We start from the raw sequence: 12,213 nt of genomic DNA, 5'->3' as shown, positions 1-12,213 counted from the left end.
AGAGTTGAAGGTGAAGTTTAAACCAAGTAGAGATGCCAGATGTAATTTGCGATGGATAACTCGCCTGCAAAACTCGTTTACAAAGATATGTTTGTTCCTTTATTGTCAGAAAACAACTTTAATCATAAACAAATATTCTCAACACTTTCTGTGCGGCTGACTTGTATCTACAAAAGAAACTTAGCCCACAATGTTAATTGACGTAGAAGTACGTCAAATTTTTTTTGAAAGACCAAGCGGTCCACGTGATGAATGCATGATCCCCGCGTGTCTAGTTCGACGCATTGCGATCACTGAAGCATTACGTGACTTGTGGCAGGTGGCTTTTTACAATGGGTGACGTAAGAAATCAAGGAAAAGTGACTTCTGTATCGCAACAATTGACAAATCAGTTTTTTGCTAACAAGGTTTTGTGGTGTATTTGGCAACGATGTACATAACAACAGCATTCTTTTCATTGCGTTCGTTTACTGATGTTGTTGAGACCTCAGTAGACGGGACAATGCAGTTATGCGCAATAAACAATTAACAATCAACAAACTCACGCACTGAGCACTTCCTTGCATAATTGCTGGCCGCACTGAAAGTTTTACATTAAGTATCGTAACACTGGCCAACAGTTTAAGGTTGGATTATGCGCAACATGTATTTAAACTCCACATTTATCATTTGCATTATTTTCATATTTGTTTCATCTACGCAGCATAAATGTGTATTGATTTTCGCCAGCAGGTCTCAGTGAATCTTCCATATTTTCAATGTAGTTGTTAATTAGGTAATTTTGGTGCAAATTTAACGTTGATGTTTACTTTGCTAATTTCCATGTGATGACTGAGCAACTATTTACAGATTTTCAAAGTCTAGCTTGTTTGAAAATGTTTAAATTGATTTTGTTTGGAGTTTTGTTGGTCGGCCATCTTGTCATAACTCACCAACAACAACAAGTATGCAGAGTTGTTTCCATTTGTGACGGACAAGAACAAGGATCAGAGATAGAACATTCCGGCTTGAAAGGTGGCAGAGGAGAGACTGGAAGACCAGGAAAGATGGGACCACGTGGACCTCGAGGTCACCGAGGTGAAAAGGGAGACCAAGGACCTGTGGCTGGCAAAGAAGATTTGATGAGACTTGTTACAGGTATAAGATTCTTCTCTAAACACTTTTCGACAAAATTTATTATTGGATAGGAAACTTTAACAAACCAAGCAGTACAGATAGATATTTGATACAAACACAGCAGTACCACAAATCCCCTACACGGTGAACTCTCATAAAATCATATTAAAGTAAATTCATCGAAGATTTTATTCACAGAGTTGTCGAACAGAGTGGATCAACTGCAAGGTCAACTGAGTAACACTTCCAACAGTTGAGTTTCATATTCATATAAATTGATATCTCACAGATGTGTCAAGATAACAAATGCTAAAACCTTTGCCCGTAACTCACGTCATGACTCCCTTCTGCCCCTAGTGGTGTAAATACCTGCGTACTCACCAATCACGTGACAAAACTCAAATCCCCTTCGTAACGGAACAGTCCGTCGGGGTTACTACAGGTCACTCATGTCGTACCACCCACAATAAAAGCAGATTCTTTTTGAAAATAGTTTGTTTATGTCAAGTATTGTGTTTTTATTGTTAGTTATCTGACTTACCCTTGCAAGCCTCGTGGTACGACACAAGTGACCTGGATGTATGGCAGAGATTTGTTTTGTGCAAAGTAAGTATTGCATATAGCAACCACAGTCAAGATTTGCATCACTTGTCAGGGATTAAGCTGAAGCTTATTTTTAATAGGATTATTCGGCTTAAAGGATTTTTTTACCATTTAGCCTCAAACTCTTTGACTGACGAAAACATGCCAACGTAAACGTGAGTTTTGTTGACAGATTTGGCGCACAGAGTGGATCAACTGCAGAGTGAGCAGAACCGCACATCTAACAGTTAAGTTCATGCACTTAACATCCAATGTCCACTCACACATCTAACATTTTATTCACAGAGTTGTCGAAAAGAGTGGATCAACTGCAGAGTGAGCAGAACCGCACATCTAACAGTTAAGTTCATGCAGTTAACATTCAATGTCCACTCACACATCTAACATTATATTCACAGAGTTGTCGAACAGAGTGGATCAACTGCAAGGTCAACTGAGTAACACTTCCAACAGTTGAGTTTTACTTTATTTAAATATAAATCTTACATATGTGTCAAATTCTGAAAACCTTTGCCCGTAACTCACGTCATTACTCGCTTCTGCCCCTAGTGGTATAGATTGGTGAGATATCTACACCACTAGGGGCAGAAGCGAGTAATGACTTGACTTACGGGCAAAGGTATTGGCAAACCCAACATATACGTCATCACGTGCGAATCAGAGAGGGTTCCATCTGGCACCGGTATATTCTGGTCATAATGCAGGTCGTGCAAATATTGTGGGGTTTTCACCGCCTACTTGCGTGTGAATGAGTTTAACTCAAATACTTCTGCCAATCTGATGAGTTTTAACCGTCTGCAGATCTCTGGAATCTCATAGATTCTCTTCCACCGGTTTCCTGTAAAACTTCACATCTTAAAGGTCGCCAACATCTCATATCGGGAGAAGAAGTTTACTGTGAAGATGGATGGCAGGTATTGATAATGTGGTAAATATCACTAACACAGGGGTGGGCAATCCCTGGCACCAACGCTATGTTGGGTAAGCGAGGTGATTATGCACGCCATGTAATTTCCGATTTCACACTACAATACTTAACCATACGCCCGGGATTGTGTTGTTTGTAAAGGTCAGGAAATTACACATGAAAGTGAAAAGTCATATCTTGACATGGAGGTCATCTAACTTTTTTAGACCAATTTTCCGAAAATCAGTGTCAAGTGTTTTACTTGATAAATACCAGGTGTTCCAGCGTCGTTATGATGGATCTGTGAGTTTCGACAGAGATTGGGTGGATTACAAGAACGGGTTTGGGGATCTATCAACAGAATTTTGGATGGGTTTGTATTCCAATAAAGCAATCCTTAACCAAGTACAAATGTTGCAAAACTTTGAATAATAGTTTGTTTTAGTATAAAATGTACCGCTCTTCTGGCATAAAATATACGTGCTGTATTTTTACGACGTTTCGTCTGCCATTCAGCGAGACTTCATCAGGTATTGATGTCGCAATTTCAAAGTAAACTACACTAAAACATTAAGGACCACAAAAAGAAAAAAGGACACGTTGACACCGCTTGTCAGATCACGTGACAGAGCCAAAACACGAAACACTGCGGAAGGCGCAACAGTTACAACAAATTGTTATAAACTGCCGGAAAGTAAATGAATGTAAAGCGACTCAAGAAAGAGCCGCTTGGTGTGGTCCAACTCCTTTTCCAGAACTTAGGCTTTATCGAAGGCAACTTCGTGTCAGCAAGACTGCGTTGGCCAAGCATGCGGTGACACTGCGATACGAAGTTGCCTTTGATAAAGCCCTTTCCAAGCTCTGGAAAAGGAGTTGGACCACACCAAGCGGCTCTTTCTTGAGTCGTTTCACATTCACAAAAACAGTGGATGCGTCAACGACAAAGAACAATGTGTTTACTTTCCTGCAGTTTATAACAATTTGTTGTAACTGTTTCGCCTCCCGCAGTGTTTCGTGTTTTGCCTCTGCCACGTGATCTGACAAGCGGTGTCAACGTGTCCTTTTTCCCTTTTTTTGCCCCAGAATGTTTTAGTGTAGTTTACTTTGAAATTGCGGTATCAATACCTGATGAGGTCTCGCTGAATGACAGACGAAACGTCGTAAAAATACAGCACGTATATTTTATGCCAGAAGAGCGGTACATTTTAAATTGCAATATGCCCGGCAGCAACAGGAGTTCCAGCTTTGTTTTACTGAACACATTGTTATAACTTGTACACACCCAGTTAAATATACAGGCCTACCAAGCAAAACGTTTCAAGCAAGCTACGTAACAATCCTAGTGCCAATATAACAGCATCAGTTAATCCAATTTAAATTCCAGTGTTTTCAGCAATATCATTACAAGCAACAAATGTTATCAGGTTTGGAGAAACTGCATCAAATCACCAGTGCGTCCACTAGATGTCGCCTTCGTGTTGACCTCCAGGATTTTTCCGGGAGTCAAGGTTTTGCCGAGTATAGGTAAGACTATGACGTATTTAACGTTTTCAATTTAATGCCATTGTTTCAACGATAATTTACCCGATGCTGCCAGGTCGTCATAACTAACAAAATCTTAAAATATATTAGGGAAATACCCCCCTTATTACGTCAGATTCCCAAAATTCGGGATTTAAGTTTGAAGCAACACAGAATATTCTTGCTGTGTTTCAATGCATTTACTCAGTTCGGAATAATTATGAAAACAAAAAGTTTAGATACCGCACACACATAGGGATGGTAATCAACTCGTAACGACCCCACATCACCGCTCTTGAGGTTTGCGCGATCGCTTGGTCGCGGATTGCCGGGACCGAGCTCAGTGGGGCTCGGATTGGGTCGAATGTCACCTTTTTGCGCTTAGAGAATGTGGCTGCAGAAAATTTTCTTTCCCTTGATTCCAAATCTTCTGAAGCGTAGGCATCTGGAAGACAGTTCAAGCGAAATTAACCACGGTCAAACCGTTTGACAATTGATGGCAGCAATCCAGTGAATATTAGTGCTGTGTCCCACATCGATATATGGGATCAAATGGTTATTATATTCTCCATCTAACACCCATGCATAATCCAGTGTTTGAAATTTCGATTTTCTGCCCAACATGCTCGGCCCCCAATGTTTTGAATGAGGCAACAAAAATCCCGTAATCGCGACGTGTAAGACGCTGACACAACTTGATTGTCAGTGTATAAGTTGTATAGTGTAAACACTCTGTGTTCTCTTTGCCCACCCCTGGGTTAGCTGCTGGTCGTTGCGTGGTTGATTGGATATTGTTTGGTCTCTATGCAAGAAAATGGGTGCATTGGCCTGCAGAGTTAATTCCTTAGGCCAAGTGGTTCTAACCCTGTAAGAAATTTTAGGGTTGTAGATGGATAATTAGTCGGCACCGAAATACACAAAAGTAGTCGGAAAAGAAATATAATGATCTGTATTCACTGTGTGTTGTACACTTATTGGTAATTGGTAATGCCATGCGGCAGAAAAAGTTAAAAAAGTATAACAGATATAGCGAAAATACAATAATCAAATTCTTAGTTAAAAAATGTAAATACCAGTGGGAAATAAGGATTCCGTTTACACTGGAAGTGGGAAATGAGATAAAAAAGGTTAAGAACCACTTAAAAAAGGTTGAGGAAAATCTGTTGCCCAGACGAGTTTATGCGGTCGTTGTTGCCCAACTCCTTGTGGTAAAATCTTGAGTGCCAAGTACTGACCTTTGCCAAAACGTTGCATCTTGACTGGAAAGTTAGAATTATCCGCTTTGTTCTTCAGCTACAATAAAGCCTCCTTGTAATCCTCCAGCCGTTTGTGAACTTAAAGTTGAAAAATATCTGGGTTTCCTTCTCAAAACTTCTAATCCCACTCCGTGTTTATTGCTTATTTGACAAATAATTATCCCACACAACACAACACAATGTATGACACATGTCGTTTATTACGTCATAAAGGGTTTTATGTTTAACAATCATTTCCATGAGCAACAAACCAATGTAAGCGGATTGATTTAAAACAACAAATTGTCCGTTGTTATATAAATTACTTTGCATTAAATTAAACATTATGACATTGTTGTTTTCAGTAATTTCAGCATTGGCGATGAAGGAAGTTCTTACACAATTACTATATCCGGATATTCGGGGAATATAGGAGATTCCATGATTAGGTGGATCAATCTAAACGGGATGAGATTTTCAACACGCAACAGAGACCACGATGCGTGAGTAATAATGATACAACGTGTCTGATTATATTTCTGTTTTACTAACGAAGTAAATCGAGTTGTTTAGTAAAAGATAAAATGCATTTACGCAAAAATAGTTGATTTTCGTTGACAAAGTTAACCGCCTACCCTAAATCAACAATTGTAAAAATCAATTGCTCTGAAACAGGGGGTTGCGTTAAAGTTTTAGTTAAACACAAGTTTTAACTGAGTTTAAATAAGTTGTAACACAGAGTTGTTGACAACCGACTTAATTATAATTGCAGGTCAAGTGTTAATTGTGCTGCGAATTATGGTGGAGCTTGGTGGCATCGTAATTGTTCATATGCCCACCTCAATGGTCTGTGGTCGAGAACTTCTACTCATCACAGCACTATGACTTGGAGGTATTGGAAACACTCATATGGCGGAATAATGAGTTCTAAGATGAAAGTGAAATGCGAGTAAATGTAGAGGAGGTTTAAAGTGACGAAAATTAACATTGCGTCGTTGGTTACCATGGCAACGTTGTGTTGATTTACAATTATTGACAGACATTGTAAATACTTTCACCAGTTTTGATAAAGGCTTGAAATCGTAAATGACAGGAAAGCAATTATACCGAACCGAATTTATTCCACAAATCCTTACAGTTTTTGTGTTAGTAGCGAAAACTTTGCCATTTTGCATGTTTGTTATTATCATGGTATTTGTAGGGCGTTACTCAAAACGTCTACACAAATAATAACACTGCCGTATATCTGACTCCTGATAAAAAGGCTGCTATCAAACCCAAAGTCAATCGATCAGTTTAATACATAATAAACAAGCGCACGAGGATTAACAATAACACGTTACAAACCACGCGTACAAAAAGTCTTTGTCCTATATGTCCTTTGTCCTCTGTCCCTTCGTATCTTTTTTACGCAAAAGACATGTGGCCTATATAGAAAATGCATACCGGGTTATTTGAGTTCGGATTACCACGTGACTCATTTGAAAAGGCGGCTTGTTGCTGGAAGTGTCAACGAACGAATAGCACGTTCGCCGTAAATGAGTTAAACTTGGTTTACAGCGTGATTATTATCCGACGTTATTGAAAAAACGGTTGATGCCAGAAAAACACAACATAATAATTGCAAATATGACGTCGACACTACTTATTGTTACATTTTGTGCGTTTCGGATGTCACTTCTTCCATAGAATTATGTCAACGTGTCAATTAGATATTGACAACATATTCCGTTTTATCATTCCTTGTATATCATGTCGTTGTTGTAATATCGCATGCAACCGTTTCCATGCTATATGTTGATAATCCATGTAAATATAAACATTGATCCATCAGATTTGACAGTTGATTTCTGATTCGAGGATGTCAGTAAATTTGATTCAGTTCAGTTTGGCTTTCTCTGATAAACCCCAAAAATGCATTCACGCCAATTTACCGCAAATATTGTAGGAATGTGTGTTGTTTGATTGTTTGAATGGCATGTTCAACTGCGATATGCGTTTCCCTGACTCCCGACTCCTCTTCGTAACTAACCAAACTTGTGTTCGTTTGTTTTATTCACCAAAGACGAAAGATATATGTGCAGAATACAACTGAGCCCCAGAGTAGAATATACAGACGGTGATTCTGCGTTAAAGGCGAACCAAAATGTAGAATGGAATGGTGAAACTACACTAGGCAGAAGCCCAGCGCAGAGTGAATTCGGGCCACAGAAACCACAGATTTAAAGACAATTCATATTAACCAGTTATGCGGCTTGCGTGAGAACCGCGATACATAATTACATGTTACGAGCGATTCTCCTGTGTCGTTCCAGAAAATGGGAGTTACACTTCCTGGTACGAACTGCTAAGTCACTCTCATTACGTCACGGCATAAACGTTACACTCGTCTTACCCCAAAAAGTGTTTTACAGAATAGGCAAAAGAACAACGATATAAGAGAGAAGAAGAGAAAAAGAAGAAAAATGGTATTTTAGCTTTGTCAAAGTTCATGTCACAAAATTATGGCCAAACAACAAAACCATGCGTAAAATATGTCAATCAGCAGTAACGTGCTTCATCAAGCCAAAACAAAACTAGAGCAAGGATTTTTCCTATTGGGGCTTCAGACATATAAAGAGTGGGGAGACAGGCTTGAATCGGCGACCTTGCTTAATTTCGCGCCATGTAGTATAAAGGCTTCAGGCCCCGTGCTGACTTTGTAATGCAGACACGTTAAGGGTTGAATCAACATTTCACATTTAACAGACGTCAATTACACAAGGAAAATATCAACTAACGTTTCGGTGACAAGGAGACTTAACAAAGTTTAAAAACCCTTTTACAGAAAGTGAACATAAGGGGGTTAGTATTACGTAACCACTAAGATTTGTAGCTAAGATTTCTTGAAATATCCTTCATGTTTGCAATGACAGGTAAAAATTCAGTTCATTGCCTTTAATAATCCATGAGTGTTGAATAGCGAAATTGTATAGTCCAACAGCATTCCATAGGTTTGACTGTGAAGGTCTTGAAATGAAATCCACCTTCCCTCGCGCAACAGACTTTGTCGGGTTTCATTCTTGCCTGTTGGCATCGGTCCAACACAGTGTGATGGTCCGCCGGAATTGACAGTGCGATTTCCCGCAGCGACACGCCAACGCCCGCCGACCGCCCTGGCCAAAACAACGAGACGGAAATTGTGCAGGGGGAAACGAACATTCACGGAAAATATCCAACGTTGTAAGTGGGGAACGATGAAATCCGTGCGTACGCGAATTGAATCTCCTCTTAGCTCGATTAAAGCGCAGGGCTGGAGTTGACGAATCCTCAGGAAAACACTCGTGAATGGAAAGAACCGACGATGAATCCAAGAGAAATGGCGAATAGGCAACCGATCCAATTAGGAAACAGAGGAACCTTGAAAATCTCAGCAAGTTTTGAAAGATTTTTGCACGTTAATTTGCAACTGTGCACAATCCCAAGACAGCGAAACGAACGCTGGGATTTTTGCTTGAATATTGATTGATAAATATTCAATCAGAAGGCAATTTTGTTGAAAGATTATCGATAGATTCCTCGTGACAGTTAGATGATGAAAGAATTACGACCAAAAGTACAACTGGTTTGGTACTCACGGTCAAGATTTGTCGTTCGTCTTGGAAGAATTTTCTTCACTCTTCTTTGAAGCTTGGTGTTCGGGAAACTTCGCAGTCGAGGGTCACCAAAAATGTAGTTCGTTCGTCTTGGAAGATTTTATTCACCAAAGACGAAAGATATATGTGCAGAATACAACTGAGCCCCAGAGTAGAATATACAGACGGTGATTCTACGCTAAAGGCGAACCAAAATGTAGAATGGAATGGTGAAACTACACTAGGCAGAAGCCCAGCGCAGAGTGAATTCGGCATAAACGTTACAATATTTGCAGAAATGCGCGGATATCGCGGCGCCATTTCACCGACTTATGGGAAAGGTTTAATGTGAGGGTAAATTGTGTAACAAGGTTTCTTGTCAACACACAGATCCTCATTGCAGCCCAAATGATGACGTCACGGCCGTGGGCCTTCGAGTGGCGTCTGTCACGTGTTTTATTTGTGTTGTTGTTTTTGTCTGTTCAGTTACCTTCCTACCTCTGCGCACACCTTGCTGCAACTCATTCTTACTTGGCACTGATGATGAACACAGTGGTGTTTGAAACGTTTGCTTCGGCATGAGTAGCATACTAGCTTTGGCTTTCCTTTATAAATCATTTTCTTGTCACCCCCAAGGTTAGACCTTATACACTCTTGTGTAATAACCAAACTTAACACAGCAGTTTGTGGAGGACACAGACGCGTCTGATGCGTCTGCCGGTTGCATTCCATGGCAGAATGTAAATGGCATGGAGAGAGTGAAGTTTTGTAGAATTGATTCCTGAACTCGAAATGAATTACTCGATAAATAGAATTTGCAGCCACCAAAAACCAAGGTCATGACGTCAGTTTCAGGCCATGTTAAAAACCAGAATTTTCCGACAAGATCTCAAAATACGAATTTCTTTTCGATCCCAATTCAGGGTTTGTTTCTTTTTCAAAACCGAGCGACAGTGAAACAATATCAGTAATTGGAACGTAACAATAAGCAATTGTGACATCACAGGCCTCAACTGGCTTGCCGCAGACATACAAGGAACTGTGTTTATAAAACAACCAAATCGAAGAAGCAATAAATTGATGCAAATGTACAATAAATAATATTAGACAGATAACAATGTTAAAAGATAGGCAGTCTAAGGATAAAAGGGTTAACAACAATCGGTACAAAAGCGGTTGGAATATTTCATGTTACGTGGTGACGTCGTCGTGTTGATGACGCTATTTATATGTTAAAATTAAGCAGACACACATGTTTTGGGTGTGGGTCATGATTGGGGCGAAATAATTGTGAAATAATATTGAAATTACAAATCACAAGTTAAAATGCCATGAGTGGGACTGACAACTTTATCACTGGTTGTGATTTCTATGGTTATGGAATTTGGTTTCCCGAAAACAAAATAGACAGAAAAGATCACCAAGTGCTTCAGGACAAGAAAGAATATGACTAGCGAAAAAAACATGTGAAAGTGGCAAAACAAATGAAAATCGTCACTGCAAGGTTTAAACACTGGAGCGGAGTATTGAGAGTGGGTGTAAGCGTATATGCCGAAACTATAAGATACATGATCCTGTAAATAAACCTTATTGGGACGTGAAAGACTTGGAACAACTCGCGAGCTCGTTCGGGTACAACGACACCCTGGTTAACTCTGTGGATCCTCCCAACCGACGAAAGTTTTTGCTGAGTAATGTCACAAAAACATGCATCGGCGAAGGTAATATTGTGTGGTAATGTGGAAGCCATTGATATAGATTGCTGTGGTCCATATGGTGATCCTGTGGAAAACCCCTGATCTTAACATTCAAGTTTGTGGCTAGAACGACAAATGCTAAAGTTTCGTTAAAATCTGAACGCAATAAAAGTGCTCGGTGTCAACTTTCAATGCTTTCGGCGGAAGAGGGCGGTGACGTAAGCTCGCATGAGTTTCACAATCTCATTAACTTGTTCTGCGGTGAAGGAAATGTCCCCTCTTGACTCGGTCTGAAGTCTGAAAACATTCGCAGATCCCGCTCCGAAAGACTGGATCCTGAGAGGAAGACACAATAACATGTTCAACTCAAGGAATGTAGCTGCAAAATCTTGTTTAATTGTTTGGAACAGTGGTTCTGAGACTTTTCAAACGTCAGAGCCGAATTCGAAACCGGCCGCAGCAAACCCGAGACTCTATTTGAAAACTTTATTTGTAAGTGGGCATTTGACCGAATCAAACATTTGGGCCGTAGTTCACCAACAATTTTGTTTTCTGACGCCAAATAAACTGCAGGGAAATATGGACTCCACGTTACCCCACTACTATGGTAAGCGCCACAAGAAGGGTAGTTCAGTCAATTTACAATTTGCACTACTATGGTAATGGTAAGTTTTTGTTTCATAAAATAAACTGCATTATATTCATAAGACCGATAAGCAGAAATGTTGAGAGCCAATAACTCCAACAAGTTTCGTGTCTTCCCGCGTTGAAAACGAACCATTGTGTTCGACCAAACTTACTTTTCATATGAGATATGATCCAGGGACTGTGAGTGACCTCGTTTGAACACAGTTGCTCCCTGCGCCGATATCGCCAGAGTGAGAAGGGTTTGACCGAACTGCGCGTCGTGATTTTCAACTTTAAACAAGTAGGATCCGTATCCGGGCCACCGACGTGCAAGGTTAACATATTCAGCCTGAAACAAATTGTTGAGATAAAATGAATTAGACGGAATGAAGAGAACGCGAAATATGCTGAACACAAAAATTATGCGAATAATATTTAAACATCAAGCACCCAAATACAATGCCAATAAACATCAACCACGGGCAGAGATGTCCCGACATCCAATAACACAAAACTCCAGTCTTATTGTTTAGTGAGATTATTGTGATACTGACCACGGCGTCTTCTTGCGGCATTCCTCTCAATCTCCTCCATCTATCCAGGACGTTGGATTTGACATCCTGCAGTTCCTCCAGGAAGAGAGTCCTCTTCATCTCACCGCTCTCACCTTCCTCCTTCACCTTCTTCATCCCTCTCTTCCGGAATGTGTTGAAAAGACTCGACCCCTGAAAGAATTAAAATCTGCCGAAACTCTTCGTTGCCAAAAAATATTTGTTCAATTTTAACGTTTCGGCCTCAATTAGCTTCGTCCACAAATTAAAATTCTTTGTTGTTTTACTAACTATCAATATACGAGCTGATTTAAAGAATAACGATTAGTTGTGGAATACGAT

General features: G+C 40.0%; 1 protein-coding gene and 1 long non-coding RNA gene across 2 annotated transcripts in view; both read left to right on the top strand.

The window, feature by feature from the left end:
• The window catches only part of LOC145907466 (uncharacterized), a 119,050-nt gene that overhangs the window by 72,600 nt on the left and 34,237 nt on the right, over positions 1-12,213 (top strand). The window lies entirely within an intron of this gene.
• LOC145906362 (microfibril-associated glycoprotein 4-like) lies at positions 876-7,305 on the top strand. Its single transcript, XM_082993781.1, has 6 exons — positions 876-1,137; positions 2,521-2,633; positions 2,903-2,999; positions 4,051-4,150; positions 5,748-5,885; positions 6,155-7,305. Exons 1-6 carry the CDS (start codon positions 876-878, stop codon positions 6,333-6,335), a joined length of 891 nt encoding a protein of 296 aa, XP_082849907.1. The 3' UTR covers positions 6,336-7,305.

The sequence above is a fragment of the Ascidia mentula genome, chromosome 6 (assembly GCF_947561715.1).
Source record: "Ascidia mentula chromosome 6, kaAscMent1.1, whole genome shotgun sequence".
NCBI lineage: Eukaryota > Metazoa > Chordata > Ascidiacea > Phlebobranchia > Ascidiidae > Ascidia > Ascidia mentula.
This window is presented reverse-complemented; position numbering and strand designations above follow the sequence as displayed.

Coding starts and splice junctions, on each gene's coding strand:
- LOC145906362 (XM_082993781.1), top strand. CDS start 876: ATGTTTAAATTGATTTTGTTTGGAGTTTTGTTGGTCGGCCATCTTGTC. Junction 3,000..4,050: donor ATCAACAGAATTTTGGATGG/GTTTGTATTCCA, acceptor AAATGTTATCAG/GTTTGGAGAAACTGCATCAA. Junction 5,886..6,154: donor CGCAACAGAGACCACGATGC/GTGAGTAATAAT, acceptor TTATAATTGCAG/GTCAAGTGTTAATTGTGCTG.